Raw genomic sequence first — 26,210 nt, 5'->3', positions numbered from 1 at the left:
TAAAAACTGCACCCAGTTTAAATTGTGTAAAAACAGCCAACCCTATATATACGGATGCCTTAAGAATTATGAGAACGTATAAAGCCAGGAAAATATTTGATTTATTTAACCAGTATGATTTTATTTAAACCCTACAGTGTTTATGTTTTTTAAAAAATAAATATTTTTTTTTTGTCTCAGCCTGTGAAGTCTTGAAGTTATGTTAATGTTGGAATGCAAAAAAAACAAAACAAAAAAAAACTACTATGAGTCGAGCGCCGAACATACTGCTGTGGCTTGGATGGCCAGTGGATGCCAGAGCAGATCGTTGTGAGGTAATATGCAAATGCGAGGCGCGCTAGCAGATGTCAGAGCGGGCTGATCATGGCTCTGTCGAGAGCACTCAGATGTTGTCAGAGGATTTTCTCCTGGATTCCCGTCATCATCATCTCATCTGTGGTCCTCTGGTCTTATTACGCCTATGTCTTTGAGCTGTGCTTCGGTAAGATTCCACTGTTGACCATTTATGCCTTTTAATTCGCTTATGGTTCTTGTTTGTATGAAACAAGGAAGTCTCATGTTTAGGCTATTTCACAGTGGTTCGCCAGTTTATTATATTTTTGCTATTATTATACAAAATAAATCGGTTTGAGTCATTGTATCCGCGGTTAAACCTGTGTCATAGCGTTGTTTACATGGGCTGTGTCTTCAAACCTATTGAGTTGCCTTCCTAGAAGCCATACAGCATCACAAGTGTGTGAATAATCCCTGTGACTGAGGCCATGATTTCACATGATTTCTGTGCTTTCTGCCTATTTTCTGCTGGTTTTGAGACACACGTTATGTTTCACGACACTGATCCTGATTGATTACCTGTTTTTCAGTTACTCTCAGTAATCATCTGGAGAGGGGTAAGTGATCTTCAGTCATTGCTTATTAGACAAAAACCTGCCGCCTTGATTTATGAATGGGCTTTTTGTTTAAACCGTGGAAATGGAAATATCATTTTCATGTTCTCTCAGTTGAACTAAGCTGCAACATCAACAAAGTGAACAAAACACAACTATACACACAAAATAATGACATGTTAGCAGCACATTATAGTTAATACTTCATCTACAGTTTGCATAAACCTAGTCTCTATGTAACTGACTTAGTTATGGCATGTTAAGTCTAAAGGAAAAAAAAAAATCAGATGACTCATTTGCAAGACTTGACTAAGCAGTCAACTGTGGTTACACTGTGGGCCACAAGCATACACAAAAACACCAGCTGATTCAAAGTCATTGCAAAGCAAAACAAAACCAAAAGAACAGTTTGCGACTGCAGTTGAGCCTAGGGCTGCGTTTGCACTGCAAGTCTTAATGCACAGATCCGATATTATGACCATATCCGATTTTTTGGCCCGCCTGTTTACATTCACTTCAATATCTGTGTTTACATCAGTTAGCCTACACCCAAAATTATCGTCGGTGATCACTTTACTATGCGCATAGTAGACCCTCTGGTTTTGAATGGTCTTAAAATTATTTATAATTCATGTCTGGTATTGCTAATACAATGCTAAATCAGATATATTAAGATAAAAATAACAATTAAGATAACAATTTTAGGGAAAAAAATTGTCATGTGGTTAAAACCTTTGCCCAAGCGTGTCAGAGGTTCTAATCTGCACTCGTATAGTGTTTTGTTTTCATTTTTTTTTCATCAAAACCGAATATGTTCATCATCAGTGGTTACAGTCTAGCAGGGACACGTTTGTGTGCATTTTGTTTTGTGATTTCACCGGAGCGAATAGAGAGTCTCCGCAACGGCGATAGATTGAAGAGCGCGTCCGAGTGAAGACTGTGCGCGAGCCACTAGAGAACACTATCCATATCACTATCCATATATTGTATCCATGCAACTCAGCAGCGGCAACGAGCGCTCAGCTTGATTTCAAAAACACATTTTAGCGCTAGATACTCTCTTATTTAATAACGAACTAAATGAATGCTCTGCTAGTTAACTGGAGATGTTTTATTCATTTGTATTAGGTACATCATAATGTTTCAAAAAGTGGTGGGGACATGCCCCACCCGTCCCACCTGTAAATTACGCCTACGCACATGATCAATAAAAATTAAAGATCCACTTTCACATGAATGCTTTACTTTGCGTGTCAGAAGTATGTTTGAATCCATGTGCTAACACACTATCACTGTAAAGCTGCTTTGAAACACACAAATCTGTATGGTAACAAACGCTACATAAATTAAAAGTGACTTGACCATCATATATTCTGCTATATAAACAGCATTCAATAATTACAGCACCATTTACTTGCCTCAAAAAAGTCTGGTATTGTTATTATTATTATTGATTGCTACACTTCAATATGTGAATTATTCCATCAGAAAATGAACACTTTTAATGTTGTCAGACTTTAAAACAACGGAGCTGCGCACCTCAGTCGATATCTCCGAATCAGAGTCTGACACAGACCGATTCATGATCCACACTGGTCACACACATTGATGATGATTCTAATCTGATCATTTAATATCCAATTGTTGATATTTGTGTTTTGAAAAAGTTTTTGATTGATTTTTTTTTTTACTCCTAACCAATTTTTCATATTAAAAATTGTCTTTTTTATTTGGGCTAGTAGAATTAATTCTACCGAACCCTGAAGAGTGCCCGTCCGAAGGGCTACCAGCGATGCCGAAATTTTGCGAGCCCGGTCTCTGCTGAGAAATGTAATGTAGCTTTCAGTAGTGAAGCTGTTTTATCTATAAAACACACAGGGCAGAGGTTGAAAACCAGCTCCTGAATGTTCCAGCGTGGGCGTAATGTCTTTCCTTTATAAAGTTTCCGGCCTCAATAAAAAAAAAAACCCCGCCATCACATACAGGCACATCTGATTCATAATACAAAATTAAAAAAAATATCTTTGTGGGAAACGTGTCGCCCTCGCCTTCTGGTGGCTTGTAATTTAAAGGGGAATCGGATATGTGTGTTTAGACGTAGGTCAGATGTCCAGGTATCGGATATATAGCCTATCTGATTTAAAACCAGTAGTGGCTCAGATCGGATGCGAAAAACACTAGATCTTGTGCAGATTTTTTTCTGTTTAACCGTGTGCAACAAATTCCGGATGTGAGTAAAAACATCAGATTTTTTGTGCCAGTGTAAACACAGCCGTAGTTCATGTGGTGTATATATTGTCTATGCAATATGACAATTCATATTGGTCTTATGCTGTTCAACTTGAGCATCTATCAACTAATGACACAAATGTAATGACATATCATGACTTTTACTTGTGATAGCATGTAATGTGTGTTTTTTTTTGTGTGTGTTTTTTCACAGTGGCCTATTTGTTGATATTCCATGTGTGCTTTATAATGTTTTGGTGGACCTATTGGAAGGCCATCTTTACTCCACCATCTATACCGTCTAAAAAGGTGCTTGTGATTTATGTTATGGTTGTCTTAAATAGTGCTTGTGAGAATCCGAATGTGGCAATGCCAGAGTAATATTTTACTACATGTAAAATTATATTTGACTAAATTTTTTCATTACTTCATATTTTTTTGCATTATTTTCATAATTAAGCACATTTCCCCTGAATTGTCTCACATCTACCATGTGACTAGTTTAGCTAACTAACTGAACTGAACTTAGCGTGGAGACTCTTCTCCCACTACTAACACCTTATGCAGTTACTCTTTCTTTGCCGCAGTCTCCTTTGGCTTGCTTACTGGCAGTTTACAGACAAATATATCTTGTCTTTTTACTTTTTATTCATCAAAGTATCCTAAAAAAGTATCACAGGTTATGAAAAAATATTAAGCAGCAGAACTGTTTCCAACTTTGATAATGAATCATCATATTAGAATGATTTCTAAAGGATCATGTGATAGACTGGAGTAATGATCCTGAAAATTCAGCTTTGCATCACAGAAATAAATGATAATTTAAAGTATAATAAATTGAAAACCAACTGTAATAATATATAACAATATTACATTTTTTGTCTGTATTTTTGATCAAATAAATGCAGGCTTGATGAGCAGAAGAAACTTAAATTATTTAATTACTTAATTATTTAATAATTACTTTAATTATTATTTAAAAATAGTCATGTTTCCAAACTTTTGGCCTGTACTGTAAATGCATACACACACACACACACACACACACACATACATACATGCACGCATACATGCACACATGCACGCATACATACATACATGCACGCATACATACATACACACATTTATATACACACACACACATATATATACAGTACTGTGCAAAAGTCTTAGTGTCATACTGCCTGTGTACCTCTGTTTTTTTATTTTAAAACATTGCATTCCTGTAATTTCCTTTTGTAGTTCTGTATTACAATAATGAGAATCACCTTTGAGAATAATGGCAATTACAAAAAAAATTGCATTTGTAGGTGAACTTTTCTTGATTGTCATGCAAAAAATCCTATTGATGCTCTAATAAGACTTCAGTTTCTTCATTCATGTGTTTGATAAACTTTTGTTTTGTTTAGTTCCAGTTATCATACACTGATAAAGAAAGATATGAGATGGAAGAGAGGCCGGATGTTCAGAAGCAGATCCTCGCGGATATTGCCAAGAAACTTCCCATCTTCACACGCGCTCAGTCTGGAGGTACACACAGCCACCTGTCTTTAATGTGTGCATTTCCACAGCAGCTGCAGCTATATAGTCATTTAGCAGAATGTTTGCCAGTTAAACATGTGATCGGATGTGAAGGCGGGCAGCTGATCTCCTTTATCTCCATGTCTTCAGCTATCAGGTTCTGTGATCGCTGTCAGGTGATAAAGCCAGACCGCTGTCACCACTGCTCTGTGTGTGAAACGTAAGTCTAGCACCACACCAGTCCCAGTTCCTGATAACCTCTCTCTACACAAAAGCCTCGTTTTAATTAAAGTTACAGGCTACAGTTGAACAAAATGACCTGGATTCACTGTGTATTTCTTTCCCTGTGTTTTTATAGATGTGTTCTGAAAATGGATCACCATTGTCCATGGTATATAAACATTTATTATATAATGAATCAAGTAATTTATTGTTTTCTGTTCTGTTAGGTATACTATGTAACTTTTTTTTTGTTCAAAATTAACCAATACATAATCAATCCTTCTTCCAAACTGAGAGTCATATCCGTTAATAGAGTAAAGTTGCTCCGGCTGCCTTGACGTGTGTCTGGTGTGAGAGTGGCAGAGGTTAGTTGAGTGAGTGAGTGAGTGAGTGAGTGAGTGAGTGAGTGAGTGAGTGTGTGTGTGTGTGTGTGTGTGTGTGTCTGCTGTGGGAGTCAGGGGTTCAGCCTTGTTTATACTTTCGCCTGGCTCCACAGCGCGAGTCTCTGCAGACTGTGCGCGCAACTCACCAAACGGACGAGGCGTTTATCCTCGACACGCTCGCCTAGTATCCTAGTAAACCCTGAGATTATTACTAGTGACAATAAAACTAAATATATGGATATGAGAATGTGTATACAACATAACTAAATTAACGATCTCTTACATATTTTCTAATTTCACTAAACATTTCATTAAAGGAGAACTCCGGTCAATTTTAACATTGAGCTCATTTTTTGGTACATTTGGAGTGCTGTCAGTACAGAGAACAACGACAAAAATCAGTGTTGCCTACACCGTGTTATTCTATTTTTAAAATTTGCACCCTGTTGACTTCAATGGGGCAAGTAGTAAACCTGCTTTTAACCTCTTAACATCCTTGATGTGTCATTACAAGTGCACAGGTCATGTGAGTGATTCCTTCTGAGTGAACGCGGGTGAATCTGACTGCAGTAGATGTGAAAGATATGTATAAAAATGATGTTATTTAAGCCAGCGCAAATACCTGTGTTTACATCCTGTTTTCGGTTGAAGTCCAAAGTAGTCGATTGCCGAGTTCACGCGCGTGATCATAGCAACTAAACCTATGCGCGTGAACTCGGCAATCGACTACTTTGGACTTCAACCGAAAACAGGATGTAAACACAGGTATGTGCGCTGGCTTAAATAACATCATTTTTATACATATCTTTCACATCTACTGCAGTCAGATTCACTCGTGTTCACTCAGAAGGAATCACTCACATTTTTGTCGTTGTTCTCTGTACTGACAGCACTCTAAATGTACAAAAAAATGAGCTCAATGTTAAAATTGACCGGAGTTCTCCTTTAAGTTTTGTGAACATTTTTATTAAACATGGACCTTTATGTTCATTAAAAATACTTTTTATGTTATTGTATGCTAATTTTTTTAAATGTAAGCAACTAATTTAGACGTGCAAACTGGGTGCCAGTGTGGTGAAAAGCTCGGCCAGATTCGGCTCGAAGTCGTTCATCTTCGGATGCGGAGCCGCGTGCGCTGTTATTTTTGCCGCGCGCACCTTCGCGCTCGTGCGGACGTGTAGAGTATAAACTTAGCTTCAGTGTCACAATGAGCAAGAAATGTTGACATGGAGACGTTAAATCTTCAACCTCCGGAGAATCACCCGTTTAAACAAACGCCGGACAGAGCCCGTAATAAAACAAGAATCAACATCAGATCGTGTGTGTGTGTGTGTGTGTGGAACAGAGGAAAGTCTGCTGGAGAAAAGAGAACGAGACAGCTCGTAATAAAACAAGAATCAACATCAGATCCTGAGTGTGTGTGTGTGTGCGTGTGGAACAGAGGAGAGTCTGCTGGAGTAAAGAGAATGAGACAGAGCTCGTAATATAACAAGAATCAACATCAGATCGTGTGTGTGTGTGTGTGTGTGTGTGTGTGTGTGTGTGTGTGTGTGTGTGTGTGTGTGTGGAACAGAGGAGAGTCTGCTGGAGAAAAGAGAATGAGACAGAGCTCGTAATAAAACAAGAATCAACATCAGCTTGGCTTTAGGAGATGGAGAGAACTGAGGGATATGAAGTGTTGTAAAGCGAGGTGGAGATGATGGTGTTTTTATTACCTCACAGGAGAGTAAGTGTATTGAACAGATAAACTGTCATATGTAGCTCAAACATTGTAAAGTATTATCTATTGTGAAGATAATTTCATTATGGTTGTTGTGCTGGAGTTTATTCTCAAGGAAGTAGCGTGTCTATTAATGCGTAAAGCTACAGTAACGTCTTCATCTAGTCAGCTTGAGATCCTTTCCATCTAAACTGCTGATTTCTCGTAAGCTTAGTAATATGTTTTATGAGCAGGAGGATAATCACTCTGTCTTTAGTTATCAGAAAGAATCATATTCATCCGCACAGTCACGCAGAGCCGAAGATCAACCAATACAGTTCTTCCGCAGAATGCGTGCAGTTTAGTTTTTTTCAATGCTAGAGGGCCAAAAGTTACATAGTGTACCTTTAAATGTGTATCTCATAAGCAACAATATTATAGTTTGAATGATCTGAAATGTTGGATATGTGATGTTTTTGTCTTCTGTACTCTTTAGGGTAAACAACTGTGTTGGATTCTCCAACTATAAGTTCTTTCTGCTGTTCCTGTCTTACTCCATGATCTACTGCGTCTTCATCGCATCAACAGTGTTTCAGTACTTCCTCAAGTTCTGGGTGGTGAGCAGTTTTGACTTTTTAAATCAACTGAGCTCAAATAAACTTAGGCAAGTATTATAAACTATAAAACGTATAGATACAGGGTTCATGCAGTCATGGAAAACCTTTATATTTCTTGGGACTTGGGAAAGTCATGGAGAAATCATGGACGGTCATTTTTTATATACAGTATATAGTTATTAGTGTATTCTTTATTATGCTTTGTACTAAAATATTGAATCAGAGCGTTATGTTGAACTCAATTAACCCACACAGTTAAAATATCATGTTCTTCATCTTGCCTGTCCAATTAGAGACAACAACATACTTTTACATTAAGCTAATTGCCGTTTAATTACTTATTTCAGTGAAGTGTGTCTCTCTTTTGCTAATTGTCACTTACTAAAATCATTATATACAATTATTATCATAATTTGTTTGGTATTATACCCGTCACTGAACCATTTAATTCTACATGTGCACAAAAAAATAAGCCTTATTTGTTTATTTCAGTGATGGAGGTTATAAGTGATCATTTGAGGTAAATGGATATATGAAAGGTTCCCCAATAATGTTGAATGTAATATAAATAATTAATGCTGCCTTCACGTGTTATCGGAAATTTCCTAGTCCCCTCTTCTGAAGTCGTGATTACCAGCTCGTCGCGTTCAAGTGCTTTGTTGTCAGAAATAACAGGAATCATGGAGGACACCAGGTTTATACTTGTCTTTTATACTAAATGTAGCGTCCCGTTCATTGACAGACATATAAACATTCACCTCAATATCTAGAATAGATGGTCAGCTTGCTGACGATTCTGGATTTTCTGTCAAATATAGGCTATTTTCACTGTGTATAAAACATACAATACACTTCAAATTATAATTCATATATGTAAATATGCACTACTTTAATGACAAGACAAGGTGATGTAGCTGTTGTGGACAAACTAAAAAGAAAAGCGCTCAGAGCCAGCAATCGTTCTCTCCTCCACCATGTTTAAAGTTTATGGCATGTCTATCTCAGGAACTTGGTTTCAGAATTATTCCAGAGCTTCCCAGTGGTAAATACAACTTAAGTTCAGTTGTTCATGCTAATTTTTACGATAATTCCGATAGCACGTGATACTTTATATTTTTCACACCTGATTTTGATTTTGTCTCTAATTCTCTTTCAAGTTTTGACTCCATTTAAGCACACATTTTGATAATCCTTTGAGCTCTGCAGTGTGTTTGTTTGGATTGTATTTAATATAAAATGTTATCAGTCATATGCATTTATTCCTATCAATGAAATCACATAAACCGCACATGTGCAAAATAAGAACACCACACCAATGCTGCTTTCTAAATAAAAGGTTAAATGTTCAGGCAGGGAAATTTGGTTTTAGTTGGTCAAAAAGAGTGTGAACCCTGTAGAAAAGTAAGAGTTCACAATTTGAATTAGTTGGTTAAACTTTGTATTTACCTAATTGTAAGACCTGCTAACGACCATATGCTTTTTATTATGTTCTGATACATAAAAACCATAATGACACTATTTCACATGACACTATGCTAGTGTACTCTTTAAAGCTAATAAACTTCTGTGTAAGAAGATATACACTTACAATTTTTTTCTCTCTCTTGAGAATGCATTAGCATTTACAATCTTAGTTGATTGGCCGGTGCTGAAGAATGCGATTTGAAATCTGCCATCAATAGTTCAGATCTGTATTTGCCATGGGGCTAATGACCCTAGAGCTGATTGGCTGATGGCACAACAACAACAACAACAACAACTATCCCGAGCTATGAAGTCAAAAAGAACAGAAAGTAGCAAAAAGGTTGATTTGAAGAACCCTCTTTAAAAGTAAATGATCATCTCTCAGAATAAACCTCTCAGGCCAAGTACCACCTTTAATCAAATTAGAAAGGGGTTCCCAGTCCTGTTCCTGGAGATCTACCTTCCTGCAAAGTTCAGCTCCAACCCTGATCAAACACAGCTAAACGAGCTGATTAACATCTTCAGGAGCTCTTGATAATTAGACGTGTGTGTTGTATCAGGGTTGGATCTGAACTCTGCAGGTAGATAGAATTGGGAACCCTTGATTCAGAACAAAGTACTGGCTTAGTCATCACCAATGTTCCTTCTATTTTTAGCATTGAGCAAAATACAAATCTATTTGAGCACAAGCTTAAAGGCATAGTTTACCCAAATATGAAAACCCGTAAGACTTGCGTTCATCTTTGAAACACAAAGGAAGATCTTTTTATATGAAATCTGCGTGATTTCTGTCTCTTCATTAGTTGTGTTTTCCATCCAAATGTGAAGCGAATCTTTTCAAAATTAGGCACCCATATAAATGAATGGGAAAAACTATAATTCAGAGCATTTTGTTTTTTTATTTGTTGAATAAAAATCAATAGATCCAACACAATGCAGATCATACAGTACATACACATAAATGAAGGGGTGAGCCTGTACAACATTCTCAATGTGGCTCACACTCACACTCACACCAGATGACACCAAAGTCACCACATTTTTCGGGTTTGGCTGAACTTACTGGAATTGTTTTTTTGTTTTTTACTGAAGTGTTAGAAATATTAAATATAACATAAAAATAAGCATAATTTACATAGAAAATATGGTACTTTTAGAGGTAAATAAATTCAAACCCCCATCCCAAAAACATTGTTCTGAAGATGAACACAAGTCTTATGGGTTTGCAACGACATGTGAAGGACTGTGAACAACATTCACATGATGGCATATTTTTATCAATATCAATATTCCTGCAGTATTTCTCAGTCAAAAACCTACATGAAATCAGCTCACAGTGTAGGACAGCCAAATTAAAGGAACATTAAAATACTTTTCTAATAATTTCCTCCCCCTCATGTCAGTCTAAACCTTTGAGCATTCATTTTCTCTGTGGAACATACTATTTTTTTGTCCATTCAGTGACAGTGTTGGTTTGGACCCCATAGACTTACTTTTTTTTTTCAACTGTTTTTGTCCGTACATTCTTCTAAATATGTTATCTAGTGGGTGTTCTGCAGAAGAAAGACTATATAATAAATAATGACTATCCCTTTACGGGCAAGTAGAATGATATTGGCTTTTTGACGATAGCTACAGTGCATGTGAATGAAGTGGTGTGTGTGCACTTGTGCAGGTAGATGCAAAGAGATTCTTTAAAACTGTGTTCTGTCATTATAACTTGGAAAAATATATATTATTTTTTTTAAATATTAAAAATGTGTATTTGTTAATTGCGTTAAACACATACATTTCAAGTCTCTTTGCATTTGTTTGTTAGGGAGATCTGCCCAATGGCTCCGCCAAATTCCACGTGCTCTTCCTGTTGTTTGTGGCTCTCATGTTTTTTGTCAGTCTCATGTTCCTGTTTGGATACCACTGTTGGCTGGTGGCTAAAAACAGATCAACGCTAGGTGAGGAAGATTTCACTTCTTTTTGTACTGAATTCCTTGATTTTCATTTATCCTTTCATTGTGTTTCTGCAAGACGTTTAAAGGTCATAGTTGTATACCGCTTGCATGACCTTTGGTTAGCAGATGTGATTTATGTGGCTCATTAGTTAAAAATTGTTTGTGGACTGTTTGACCTCCATGAACGATAAACTGTTTTCCAGAGGCGTTTTCTGCACCAGTGTTTCAGAACGGGCCTGACAGGAATGGCTTTCATGTTGGGCTCAGCAGAAACCTCCAGCAGGTGTTCGGGGAGGATAAAAAGCTCTGGTTTATTCCTGTGTTCACAAGGTGAGCTCAGATCAAAACTGGTCGCACTCAAAAGCAACCGTGTGGCTCAAGCACAAACGTCACACTGGCTAGATGTGTAAATGGATGCAAATTTCTAAATACACTATGAAGTATGCCTTATGTAAATATTTTCCATGTGTTCTGTGTGTTTGTATGTTATAGCCAGGGTGATGGGCACTATTTCCCGCTGAGGACCCTGCGTGAATCCGAGAATCCTCTATTGGCCAATGAGGAGCAATGGTTAGAGGACGGTGGATCAGATGAAGAAAGCGCAGGTGAGATCAACAGTGATTTTAATTGTATGTTACACATTTAAATGTATCTTTAAATGCAGCAACTAAAGCTCAGTATGTAATTTTGTACTTCAATGTACTATCAGCTAGGGCTGGGCGATAAAACGATAACGATAATTATCGCGATATATTTTTTCTCGATAAAACGATATCAAGAGTTCGATAAATGTTCGATAATGTTTATGCGCCAAAAGCGGAACGAAACTCATTTGAACCGCGCGCCACACGGACCATTTATCCGCTCGGCTCAAAGTCCAAACGGCAGCGCGAGCTCACTAGGGCAGATGCGTTTACTCTGATCGTTCTCGTCACGAGATCCAGTGAGAAGCGCTTGAATTCAGCGAGGAACACAAATGTCTCAGTGACTTAACCCAGTTTAAAGGCAGATGAAACAGCGCTGACAAACAGGAGAAACACTGTGCGCAACGATACAGTCCGAAGGCTTTTCCGTCTACAAATTCCCATCATTTACCATGGATTTACTGTAACGTTAGCCTAGTAATATTAACTGCACCATGAAATGTGGGATATACATATTGAATTGTATTATATTATTAATGTAGACGATGTATTAAAGGACTGATGGAATATAATTACAGTATTTAATAATGTATTTAGGCTACTGTTTTTCATACAAATACCATAGAAACCATAAAGTTACATTTTGCCATGATAGTGTGGTTATCAGGATCTAAATGCATGATACTGGATGACCAATGGTTAAGTTTAATAAAACTCAAACAGTCAGAATATTACATTTTACCAAATAAAAATTAGCACATGCAGAAACTAAGAAATTAATGTTTCTATCAAGCTATTTATTCTTTTAAGAAAAAATGACAAATGTTTGAATGTTCTACCTCAGATTTGTGAAATGTTCACCAGTTTGGCAAGTGTTTGTCCTGATATGTTTTGACAATAAAGAGTAGTTTAAAACCACAATTAACGCTCTTGTTTCTACAACTTTCACTTAGGAGCAAAAATCTGCCTTTAAACTTGATATAAATTGATATAAATAATTGAAATAAAGATCTGACTTTTATGGTGATAATTATCGATATCGACTGATATAAAAAAAATTATCGTGATTTTTTTTTTTTTTTTTTTGCCCATATCGCCCAGCCCTACTATCAGCTATATCTGAAATACTTTGGTGCCACCAAAAAGGGGATAGTTCATTCAAAAATGAAAATATTGTCATCGTTTATTCACCCTCATGTATGCCCTTCTTTCTTTTTCGGACCACAAAAGAAAAAAAAAATAATAATGTCCCGCTCATGCTAGTCCATATAATGGCAGTGAATATCGACCAGGATCACGCTTTTTAAAAATGATCCCATGTGACACGTGCCGTATATTCCAATTTTTGTTTTTGGGTGAACCCTTGATCATTTCAGTCTGATTGGCAAGTTACATAAAAAAAAAAATTTAAAAAAACTTTTTTCAACTTTATTAAATTCACATTATAAGTGGACTTCAGAGAAAAAAACATAGTTAATATTATAGTGTATTCCATTAAAATACCATTTAAAATACCATTTAAATTATACTGCCTGAAATAGGGTTAGGAATCAGATACTTGTTATAAAATCGTAAACCGTTGAGAAAGAAAACGCACGTGTAACAGTACATTGGATCAGTGCAGCTCTTAAAGTGACAGCAGTCTAATATTCCTGCTGCCGTCCCTATAATAACATTTAAACAAACAATAAAAGCAAATACATGGCACTTTATAACTAAAATATACATTATAAATACAGTGTTATTTTAAATTTGACATTTTATTTGACATTACAGTTTCTGTACCTGAAAATCTCAAAACACTTTATTTCAATTTTATTTTTGTTCAGTTGTATTTATTTGTGCAACTGCTAATTTGTTTATTTGTTCTTTTTTAATTACTGAGCGTTTATGCTTGAAATTTATATTAGTGATGCTAGTTGTTTTTATGGTATTTTTAAACCATAGGCTGAAGTTCCTTGTGTAAGTGAAGACTTCAGATGCAAAAGCCTCTAAGTGCCATCTGAAATTTTCTTCTAAAATTAGTATTTTTATCAAGCTCGTATATTAAAGTTCAGTAATTTCACTTTAATGACAATTAATAGGTAATTTTCATTGCCATTAAAGTGAAATAAGTGAACATAAACATTCAAGCTTGATAAAAATGATCATTCTAGAAGGAAATTTCAGATGGCACTTGAGGCTTTTGCATCTGAACTCTTCAAGTGTTCTTTAGCCTGTTGATGTTTGTTCATGGTATTCAGCTACAATGAAATGATATAAAATAAGACTTAGAATAAATGTGAATGATATATACTTTTTTTTTCTTTTTTTTTTACCTTATTGGAATTAAAATTAGGAATCGTTGTTATTGTTATAAGCAGAATCTCTTAATTGTTAAAATTCAAACGATACCCAAAACCCTAGCCTGAAAATAAATAAGTAATTAAAAGAAATGTTCTATTTCATATGGAAGCTTGTTTCCGCCAATGAATAATAAATAAATAATAATAATTGCGACTTTTTATCTCACAATTCTGACTTTTTTTCTCTCACAATTGCGATATATCAAGTCAGAATTGTGAGAAATAAAGTCGCAATTCGTCGCAATTGCGAGATATAAAGTCAGAATTCTGACTTTATAACACGCAATTCTGACTTTATATCTCGCAATTCTGACTTTATAACACGCAATTCTGACTTTATATCTCGCAATTCTGACTTTATAACACGCAATTCTGACTTTATATCTCGCAATTCTGACTTTATAACACGCAATTCTGACTTTATATCTCGCAATTCTGACTTTATAACACGCAATTCTGACTTTATATCTCGCAATTCTGACTTTATAACACGCAATTCTGACTTTATAACATGCAATTCTGACTTTATATCTCGCAATTCTGACTTTATAACTCGCAATTCTGACTTTATAACACGCAATTGCGACTTTATTTCACGCAATTCTGACTTTATAACACGCAATTCTGACTTTATATCTCGCAATTCTGACTTTATAACACGCAATTCTGACTTTATATCTCGCAATTCTGACTTTATAACACGCAATTCTGACTTTATAACTCGCAATTCTGACTTTATAACACGCAATTGCGACTTTATTTCACGCAATTCTGACTTTATATCTCGCAATTCTGATAAATAAAGTCAGAATTGCGAGATGTAAACTCGCAATTGTGAGATAAAAAGTCGCAATTATCTTTTAAAATGTTTTATTTTGTGGCGGAAACAAGCTTCCATAATTTCAGGCCTCCAGACTGTGTATTTTTTTCGAGTTGTCGCACTGGTGTCGTAAACATGCGTCTTTTATTAAACAGCCCTTTAAGATCCAACTAGAAGCACTTCAATTTGTTATGAAGCTATGGCAGTATTTTGCATTTGTATTTATACTAGAAGTCTTTAGGCTACTATTTTCAGAACAAATACTATAGTGTTATGCAAACCAAATACTGTAGTAAATAATATATAGTCACTTTTTTTTTCTTTTTTTTTTACTATGGTAGCGATGAGCCATGCACAGTTTGACCTGTTGTTACTATGATCTACAAATGTATGATACTGTAGAAGAACAATGGTAAAGTTTGATAAGAGTCAACGGCTATAAAGTCTAAATTCAGTCGCATGGTCGGAATATTGAACTTTTTTCCACCTTGTAAAAGCTTTTGTTTATTTTCACAGAAAAGTAAATTTACAGTTGCATTATAATATTGTGATATTTTCAGTATATGTAATGCATTTCTTAAGTTTTAGGGATGTTGGGGTTCAGTATGAATTGATATTTGTGACCCGTGCTGGCAAAATGAGTCACAATGAGCAAATTTAAAAACAAAATTATTGTTATTTTCACATTCTCTTTTAAGAAAACCTTCTAAATGATGAGCAACACCTTTCTGAAGTCGGCAAAGTCCATTTGGAGAAAAATCGAGTTCGAGTTTTGTGAAGATTCCAAAACAAAATCACATAGCAACCCATACCTTACAATCCCTGGTAATAATAACACCAAATGTAGCACACACCAAGTCAAAACCAAATATCTATTGGAAAAGTATATATTCAACTTTTTTTTCCCCCATGATACCACAATTGTTTGATTAACATTAATGAAACAGACAGCCTATATACATAGATACCTACTGTACGGCATGGATCTAATATAATGTTACACATCAGATGTTTTTTCCCCCAACAGTTAACCAAACGTTCACTAAAGACATAACTGAGAATGTCAGCGTGAATACTCGCCAAGACAGAAATTTTGGAAATACTGTAATTCTGTATGTGTGTATCGGGATCGCGCGCTGTCTCAGTTTTCAGCATGAGTTTGAAAATCACATTTTATTGGTTCAGACTCGTGCCATCGAGCATTCACTATGAATATTCACAAAAAGTTGGAATGTTGCGCTTTAAAACGATACCAAACTTGTGCTGAGGGGAAGAGCGAGAAGCGAGCAGAGAAAAATGCAGTTTTCCATGGACAAGGGAAAGGTGCTCCTCTCAGAAAACGTACAAATAAAGATACTTTTAGATGTTTAATAGCTATTAGGAGCATTGGGATCGCTAGACGAGGGCTTAATGAACTCATTTTTGTGAAAACCTCAATTTCATTTGTTTTGCCTGTAGCTCGTAATTAGCCTGTGCGCATTTTGCCATCAGTCAGCCATCAATTATTCTCAGATCACATTGTTCAAATAAATATGAAAAAGACTGGATCAAATAAATCTCTCCAATCAAATGTTGTTTCAGATGAAAATGGACCTTCAGTCATTATTAGGACTGAATCATAATCACTGGAGTGGACGAACCCTTGGTGAGTAACGATTTTAGCACCACTATCACAATTCAAATGTGGTTAAAGAGTTTCCCTTGCACTCAGTATTAAAGTTAAGTGTGTAACTCCTGCTCAGCGTGGACTATTGACATGAATGATACTTCAAAATGTGAATTAAATCCTGGCAACACCTCTCAATGTAAAAATCTAGTTCTAGTAATCTATTCACTGTTTTTACACTAACATTGGTTTCTTATTTATTTTCACTAGTGGGACCCTTAACTGACTTTAGCATCAAGAGTGGTTTAAGAAAGCACCAATCGTTGAATGAGACGACCCTGGACCATGCCAGAAAAGCATGTTTTTAGAGAGCCAAATATATCGGGAACAGTGAGGACTTTTCTTGTTATGCTGATTACCTAGAACTTATCATGCTGAATGTTATCAAGTATATTTCTCATATTTTACGAAAAGGAGAGCCACAGGACAACTGGCGTTTTCAGAGGTCATAGACCTGTCGGACTGTTTATTATCGTGCTTTGACGACGACATACGGACGCGTCTCGGATCAAATTTATCAGCGCCCATTTTGGAGGCATTTCTAGAATGTTTCTGGTTGCCGAGTTTTATTCCTCAGATAGTTGAATGGATCTTTTTGAAACCTAGAGAACATGTCCAGATCATATTCCACCCGAAAGAAAGAAAGTATATTATATCAAAAATGTGCAAAAAAGCAAAACTTAAGTTGTTTAAACTGAAGTATTTAAACATTTTGGTATTACTTCTTATCCTGGCTTTATGCTGATTTAAATTTAAAAGCATTGTATTACAATAAGCAAAGTCTGTATAGCAATAATGAGAAAAACCATCGAGAATAATGAGGCTTACAGCAAATCTTAAAAAAAATGAAAATGTCTGGATGCATTACAATAATGAAAATTGGGATGTCACAAAGTAAAATAGGTTTCTTGTTATTTATGCACAATATGATTCCTCGAATTTCCTTTTTCTTTTCATTTTGGGGTGAAATGTGACCTAGAATTGTTTTACGACATTCACCTAATGGTGCAAACGAGTACAGAGAGCTCTGCCTTGGTGTGTGTGTGTGTGTGTGAGAGAGAGAGAGACAGACAGACTATGTGTGTGTGTGTGTGTGTTGCCACCATCAATATGAGTTTCCATATTCAGTTGGTAAGAAATCAATCCTATGCATTTATCCACTGTATACTTTGGCTGGCATTTTTATGAAGCTTTTTTAACCCGTAATGAGTAATCCCGACTGTTTTCCTGTGGTCAATCGAGAGCCGTCTGGGATTCACCTCGTTCCTTTTGCATTGTGATGCAATGTAAACACATTTTGATACCTCTCTCTGTATATATTTAGGAAGAGACTGCTGAGGTCAGTATTTATTAGGACTTCTAGCATGTAAATCCTAATACGGGATATGTTTGTTACCAGGCTGTTTTGTGGGACTGCCCTGTGAGGTGATGGTGAAATAATTACCTTGTTTTCCTCTAGTACACACAGATATGGGATAGCGGTATGGTATTGTAAGTGGGCGAGTAATCCCTTTGAATTTTGTCCTCTTGAGTCCCGTTTGTGTGCCCCTTTTCAGAGACTGTGATTGTATACATTAATAATTGATATACCCATGATATGGTTCTCTCTTACGAGGATCCTCATTAGCCAATGCTTATTGTTTTTTTGCACTGACCCTAATTTTGGGGCGATTATTGCTTCCTTTGACTGTGTATGTGCTCAAACACTTTTACTGGACTCCATATCCACTACATGTTCAAGTCATTACATGCCAATGTTTTTCCAATGGTACAAAATATGTATTGTTTGAAAGCTCTGTTCGCTCATTAAATATCAACAATCTTTAGATTCTTTACTTATTTGGTGATCTTCACTTCATAAAGTTTAAGGCCTGGTTTCACAGACAGGGTTTAGACTAAGCCAGGAGTTAGACTCGGGTAAATGAAGACATTAGAAAGCTTTTAGAAACATGCCTTAGAAATATTGTGTGCATCTTGAGACAAGACACTGACACTGTATGGTACTGAAAAGATATGGGGATAATGTTAAGTCACACATTATTATTGGACAATCGCAATATCAATATATTTGTCTTTCAAAATGTTTCAGGTTTTAAGGTCAAAGCAAAAATGGCTGATAATAGTCTTAACTAGCAAAGATTATCACTTTACAATAAGGTTCATTAGTTAATGTATTAACTAACATGAACTAACAATGAGCAATACATTTGTTACAGTATTAATAATCTTTGTTAATATTAATTCTTAAAAATCCAGTTGTTAATTGTTAGTTTGCGGTGCGTTAATTCATTTTAACAAATGCAACCTTTGATTTTAATAATGTATTAGTAAATGTTGAAATTAATATGAACTAAGATTAATAAATGCTGTAGAAGTATTGCTCATTCTTAGTTCATGTTAACTAATGAACCCTATTGTAAAGTGTTACCCACATTTGTAAATTACTGTTCAGATTTTTGCGTCTCCTGTCAGAACTGAAATATCATCAAGCCCATGTGTGAGTAATCAAAATGAACTCAACCTCTGCTGGAAATGTCCAATTTAATCTTTGTCAAAAAGACCAAATAATTATTTTTAAAAGGGCAATTTAACAAGAAAATGCGTAATAGAAATAGCTATAAAGACTTTAGATTCATTAAACGGGGCAAATTAGCATGAGAGCGACTCCAAAAAAGCGTCGAAAGTAGAAGCTGAGCATTTAAAATTGAATCCTCAGAATTATTGTGTGTAAAAATGGCCGGCGTGAACTGTCCATTATTGTGCTATTTTGGAGGACCATTTTTGTACCATTCAGCACTTGTTACTTGGCTGGCTACCAGGCACTGTGTAATTTCCCCAGGTCTACAATTATCACTGATGGCTGGCTGGATGTTGAATTAGTTTGAAATGTTGAACAGAATGCAAAGGTCAGCAGGAACAGAACAGAGAGGTGGAGGATTTCTGATTTCACATTTTTAATGGCAGATAATTACATGACTTTTCAGGAGGCTAAAATGGACAGAATATTCAGAGAAGACAATAATAACTTTCTTAGATGCAGACAGAAAGGTAGGGGTGGTGGTGAGTACTAAGTATACTTTCTATCTATCTATCTATCTATCTATCTATCTATAATAAGCTATTTATCTATCTATCTATCTATCTATAATAAGCTGTCTATCTATCTATCTATAATAAGCTATCTATCTATCTATAATAAGCTGTCTATCTATCTATCTATCTATCTATCTATCTATCTATCTATCTATCCATCTATAATAAGCTATTTATCTATCTATCTATCTATCTATCTATTTATCTATAAGCTATCTATCTATCTATCTATCTATCTATCTATTTATCTATAATAAGCTATCTATCTATCTATCTATCTATCTATCTATCTATCTATCTATCTATCTATAATAAGCTGTCTGTCTATCTATGCCCACCACGACCCCCTTCACTTGGAAGGACTCACTCTATCTATCTATCTATCTATCTATCTATCTATCTATCTATCTATCTATCTATCTATCTATCTATCTATCTATCTATCTATCTATCTATAATAAGCTATCTATCTATCTATAATTATCTATCTATCTATCTATCTATCTATCTATCTATCTATCTATCTATCTATCTATCTATAATAAGCAGTCTGTCTATGCCCACCACGACCCCCTTCACTTGGAAGGATTCACTCTATCTATCTATCTATCTATCTATCTATCTATCTATCTATCTATCTATCTATCTATCTATCTATCTATCTATCTATCTATCTATCTATCTATCTATCTATCTATAATAAGCTGGCTATCTATCTATCTATTTATCTATCTATCTATCTATCTATCTATCTATCTATCTATCTATCTATCTATCTATCTATCTATCTATGCCCACCATGACCCCCTTCACTTGGAAGGACTCTATCTATCTATCTATCTATCTATCTATCTATCTATCTATCTATCTATCTATCTATCTATCTATCTATCTATCTATCTATCTATAATAAGCTATCTATCTATCTATCTATCTATCTTATCTATCTATGCCCACCACGACCCCCTTCACTTGGAAGGACTCACTCTATCTATCTATCTATCTATCTATCTATCTATCTATCTATCTATCTATCTATAATAAGCTATCTATCTATTGTGATGACGGGTGCTAAGATGACGTCATCACTGCCGAAGTCTTTACAATCTGTTTATGGACTTATGTATCTTTATTTGTTATTTATGGTTTTGTGTTTCTTTTGACTATGGTGCAGTCCCTTAGGTTCATTATTACATAACATTAATCTACAATAAGTTTAAGACATGCTGTTTGGGTTGGTTGCAGATAGGTGCACATATCAGCGGTCATCACAACATGTTATGTCTATTATAGTTTTCCTTTGTTTGTTCTCATTAACCACACAGAGACAAGTTGTAGTTATGCATTTTTGTTATTTATTATTTCAAATCTGTATTTATCTCCACATTGCAAACAGTGACCCCACATGTTGTCTACTCACCATTTCCTGTTCCTGTGACTCCTCAAAGGAGGGGGCGGGACTACAGTTTCCCTTTTTCTTGTGTTGGGTTAAACCATTTCTATTAATAGGGAAGGGAACTTAACCTTTGTTAATGTAGGTATGGAGAAATGTCTTCTGGTGTTTACAATTAGTTTAAATATCTGAATGAGTTTATTTTAATTGTTTTTGGAAGTTAAATGGTCATATGTTTCGGCTACAAAGGTTTTTGGTATTGTTGCCCCTGCAGTTGGTACGGTCTTGAGTGTAATGAGCCTGTCCTAGGCTATATAAGACAGTCTAAACTGAACCTGAGGATGGTAAAGAGGGGGTCATATTGCTGAATGTATTCATGAAGATTTTGCTGCCTGGAGCAATTTGTTTTTCTTTGTTTGTTGATACATCAAAGTTTGCACTGAGTTAAGTGTATGTTTATTTTGGTTTAATTTTGTAATTTTTTCTTTTGCCATAACACTGTGAATATATTCACCCCTACTTCTTCACTGGCATGAAATAAAAATCGTTGGATGATATCTGAGTCCTGAGCCTATCTATCACCTCCCCTTGATCTCCACGGGACACGTTATGACAAATGGTGGCAGCGGTTTTGTCCAGTGCAGTAGAAGGCTTCAGTAGAACGTCAAGATGCCACCCAAGAGACAGACTATTCAGAGAGCGGTGGAGGAGGATGAGGATGATGGCGCTGAGTCAATGCCTGACCAGGAAGGTATAGTGTCGGGGGCCACTACTTCACAGATGACAGACTCAACGGGGGAGAGAATGGACCAGCTCAGAAAGACTGTGGAGAGCTTCATGCAGTCACAGCATGCCAGAGAGTTGCATCTGGAAAAGGAAGCACAGCGGCAAGAGCACAGGTGGCGCACTCTTCAACATCAGTTCGGGCAGTTGCAGACGGAGGTGCAGAGAGATCGGCAAGAGCGACAAACATTGGGAGGTGTGGCAGCACAAGCCTTTTCCCCTTTGACTTCCTCAGACAATACAGCCCTTCCCACTCGAGTACTCCACAGGAGGCGGAGCAATGAAGGAGGGGGTCAAGAGACAGCACCACCTGTGTCCATGCAAGGAGTTGCTCCACCGCAATGGATGGGCTGGCAAGGGCCAAAGATGTTACCTCTTCAAGAGGATGATGACATTGAGCACTATTTGACAACCTTCGAGCGGATTGCTCAAGCCTGTAGGTGGCCAATCGAGGACTGGTCATTGCATATAGTGCCATTGCTGACAGGCAAGGCAAGAGCAGCTTATGTTGCCATGGATCTTGATGACACTTTTGAGTATCCTAGAGTGAAAGAAGCAATCTTGGATAAATTCGAGATTAATGCAGAGACCTACAGGCGGCGTTTTAGGGCAAAGGCTCTACGACAAGAGGAGACTCCTAAAGAGCTGCAGGCAAGATTGAAAGACCTGTATGACAAATGGATAACACCCAGGCAGCGGACTAAGGAGGAAATCGGAGAAATTATTGTGCTGGAACAGTTTCTGGCAGTGATTAATCCTGAAATCAGAACCTGGATTTGTGAACACAACCCCACCTCTTCGAGACAAGCAGCTGAGCTGGCTGAGACTTTTATTGCTGCTAGGCGGTCAACTTATCAGCTGGGTCACAGTCATGGCGGCACCTACAGTACGCAGGGTAAGTCTGGGAGGGGGTTCGGTGGTGGTCAACCTTATAGCGTCACTAAAGGCTTTAGTTCACAGACTCCCCAATTCAAATCTTACCCTAAAAGTTATCCACAGTCAGAAGGTCAATACAAAGAGAAGTCAGTGCTTATATGTCATGGATGTGGCCAGGCAGGGCACAAGAAGGCAGAATGTACGTTACAAAGAGTCAGTAATGCACGTCTTTGTTATGTTCCCAGACTGTCTCAAATAATGGTTGAAGCAGGTCAGAATATAGACACTGTCGTTCCTGTGAAAATAGGAGGTAAGCAGTTTATGGCTTTGGTAGACACTGGATCTAGTCAGACGCTGGTGAGAGAGGAGTGTTTAGGAGATCTACAGATGTCCAGTCAGGGTAAGTTGAGGGTACGTTGTGTTCATGGAGACGAGAGAGAGTATGCTACTGTTGATTTGAAGATGGAGATTGAGGGTCAACCCTACCTGTTGACAGTAGGCATTGTGGACCAAGCCCCTTATGCAGTTATCTTGGGTAGGGATGTGCCAATACTTGTCGACTTATTGCAAAGGCAGACTGATGTAGCAGAGGTCAGAGTAGTTACAAGAGCAAAGGCAAGACAGACAGAAGAGCATAAACAGACTCTTAATTTGTTACCTTTTGCGGAGGAGCCCAAAGCTAAAAGGTCCAGAAGGGAGAAAAGACAGGACAAAGTCAGGGGAACGGTTATTGTAGAACAACTCCCTGAACCTGACGGGAACGACTTTTATGACACCCCTCATGATATAATTGATTTGCAGAAGCAGGATGTTACACTTGAAGGTCTATTTCAGAAGGCTAGTAGTTCACATTCTGGAAATAGATTTCAAGACAAAGATTTGTTTGTGTTGAAGGATAATATGTTGTACCGACAAACAGATAGTGGTGATCAGCTGGTTGTCCCACAGTCGATGAGGGCTAAAGTGTTGCATTTGGGCCATTCCATTCCTTGGTCAGGGCACCTAGGGCAACAGAAAACGCTGGCAAGAATTTCAAGCAGATTTTATTGGCCGCGGTTGTACATGGATGTGATGGACTTTTGTAAGTCATGCCCAGAGTGTCAGTTATCAGCCCCTGTTAAGAAAGGTGACAGAGCACCTCTGGTCAGCCTACCCATAATTGATGTACCTTTCACGAGAGTAGCTATGGACATAGTTGGCCCTTTGGAGAGAAGTAGGTCAGGGAACCGTTACATTTTGGTTGTGTGTGATTATGCAACAAGGTACCCTGAAGCCTTTCCTCTTAAAAAGATTAAGACCAGACAAATTGTGAATGCCCTTGTGCAATTGTTTTCACGGGTAGGGATACCTTCAGAAATCCTTACAGATCAAGGCACAAATTTCACTTCCAGACAGATCAGAGAAGTCTATTCACTGTTAGGCATACAGGCCATTAAGACCACTCCGTACCACCCCCAGACTGATGGCATGGTTGAACGGTTCAATCAAACTTTAAAGGCAATGCTCCGCAAGTTCGTATCTGAGACAGGCTCCGATTGGGATCGGTGGCTTCCGTATCTTCTCTTTGCCTATAGAGAGGTTCCCCAAGCCTCAACAGGTTACTCTCCATTTGAATTGCTCTATGGTCGCCAGGTACGTGGACCGCTGGACATCCTGAAGGAGGCCTGGGAGGGAGGCAAATCAAGGGAACAGGTGAATGTGGTTTCATATGTCTTGAAAATGAGAGAGAAAATGGACTCTATGGCAGAGTGGGTTCGCGCTAATATGGCCAAGGCCCAGCAACATCAGAAGTCATGGTACGACCAGTCATCCAGGAAAAGAACTTTGACCCCTGGCCAAAAAGTGTTACTGCTCCTCCCAACGTCGGACAGTGGACTGCTCGCCAAGTGGCAGGGCCCTTATGAGATACTGAGGAAGATGGGTCCTGTCAATTACGAATTATACCTGCCTGAACGGCGGAAAAAGAAGCAAGTCTTTCACATCAACTTGCTGAAACCCTGGCAGGATAGACCAGGACTACAAGCAGACCAGCTGTTTGCACGGAAAGTCGATGAGGAGGAGGAGTCTAAAGAGCAATATTTCCCTACAGCTGTGAATTCTCCTGTCTTCCCTGAGGTGAGTCATCTGACAGCAAAGCAGCAGGAAAACCTCCAATCACTGGTTCCAGAGGGCCTATTCAGTGACAGACCAGGCAGGACAGAGGTGATGCAGCATGACATCCGCCTTCTATCACAGGGTCCAGTCCGACAGACTCATACCTGAGTTAAAGAATGAAGTAAAGGTAATGCTGGAGATGGGGGTGATCGAGCCTTCCCGGAGTGAGTGGTGTAGCCCAGTCGTCTTGGTGCCGAAAAAGGATGGCACATTAAGATTTTGTGTGGATTTCTCCAAGATGAACGCTATTTCTGCCTTTGACCCTTACCCCATGCCAAGGGTTGATGAACTCATAGAGCGTTTGGGTAAAGCCAAATATCTGAGCACACTGGACTTATGTAAGGGCTATTGGCAGATTCCTTTGACTGACACTTCCAAGGAGCTAACTGCTTTCAGGGTCCCAAGTGGGCTCTATCATTTTAGGGTCATGCCTTTCGGCCTTCATGGGGCCGCAGCAACTTTTCAGAGGACTATGGACTGTGTACTGAGAGGAACTGAGGACTTTGCAGCAGCCTACATTGATGATGTGGTTGTTTACAGCTCATCATGGGAAGACCATCTGGAGCACCTGTCAGCTGTATTTTCCAGAATTCATGATGCTGGGCTGGTGGTTAACGCCACTAAATGTCATCTGGCAAGGCCTGAAGTGTCGTATTTGGGATATGTGCTGGGGCTGGGGTAATTAAACCTCAAGTGGACAAAGTGGAGGCGGTGCGTTCTTGCCCACCTCCAACAACCAAAAAGCGGGTGAGGTCCTTTTTAGGTCTGGTGGGCTGGTACAGACGGTTTATTCCTGATTTTTCCACCAGAGCAGTCGTGCTCACTGACCTTACTCAGAAGGCCAGCCCCCAAAAGGTTGTGTGGACACCTGAGTGTGAAACAGCCTTTCAAGATCTTAAGGGCTGTTTATGTTAGGGGCCAGTGTTGCAGAGCCCCAACTTTGACCTTCCTTTTACAGTGCAGACGGATGCATCGGGAGTAGGTCTAGGAGCTGTCCTGTTGCAAGGTGACGGGGAAAATCGCAGACCGGTGCAGTACATTAGCCGGAAATTGTTCCCCCGTGAGGTCAGATATTCTACTGTAGAAAAAGAGGCACTGGCCATTAAGTGGGCGTTAGATACTCTGAAGTATTACCTCATTGGTAAAGATTTTATCTTGGAGACTGATCATCGGGCCTTACAATGGCTCCACAGGATGAAAGACAGCAATGCTCGCATTACCCGCTGGTTCTTATCACTGCAACCTTTTAAATTTCAAGTGAAATATAGGGCTGGAGTTCAGAATGTTGTTGCGGATTTTTTGTCCCGTCACTATGATGAGTGACGGGCTTAAGGGGTGGGGTGTGTGATGACGGGTGCTAAGATGACGTCATCACTGCCGAAGTCTTTACAATCTGTTTATGGACTTATGTATCTTTATTTGTTATTTATGGTTTTGTGTTTCTTTTGACTATGGTGCAGTCCCT

The 26,210-nt window shown here is 37.8% G+C and overlaps 1 protein-coding gene across 1 annotated transcript; it reads left to right on the top strand.

The window, feature by feature from the left end:
- Positions 1–293: 293 nt before the first annotated feature.
- Positions 294–18,281, top strand: zdhhc15b (zDHHC palmitoyltransferase 15b). Its single transcript, XM_084431286.1, has 12 exons — positions 294–481; positions 864–890; positions 3,331–3,425; positions 4,526–4,646; positions 4,788–4,857; positions 4,996–5,028; positions 7,438–7,558; positions 10,842–10,974; positions 11,175–11,301; positions 11,464–11,576; positions 16,362–16,425; positions 16,657–18,281. The coding sequence occupies exons 1-11, from the start codon at positions 364–366 to the stop codon at positions 16,400–16,402; spliced, it is 999 nt and encodes a 332-aa protein (XP_084287412.1). The 5' UTR covers positions 294–363; the 3' UTR covers positions 16,403–16,425; positions 16,657–18,281.
- The last annotated feature ends 7,929 nt before the right edge of the window (positions 18,282–26,210 follow it).

Source organism: Rutilus rutilus (genome assembly GCF_951802725.1).
Source record: "Rutilus rutilus genome assembly, chromosome: 14".
Taxonomy (NCBI): Eukaryota; Metazoa; Chordata; class Actinopteri; order Cypriniformes; family Leuciscidae; genus Rutilus; species Rutilus rutilus.
This window is presented reverse-complemented; position numbering and strand designations above follow the sequence as displayed.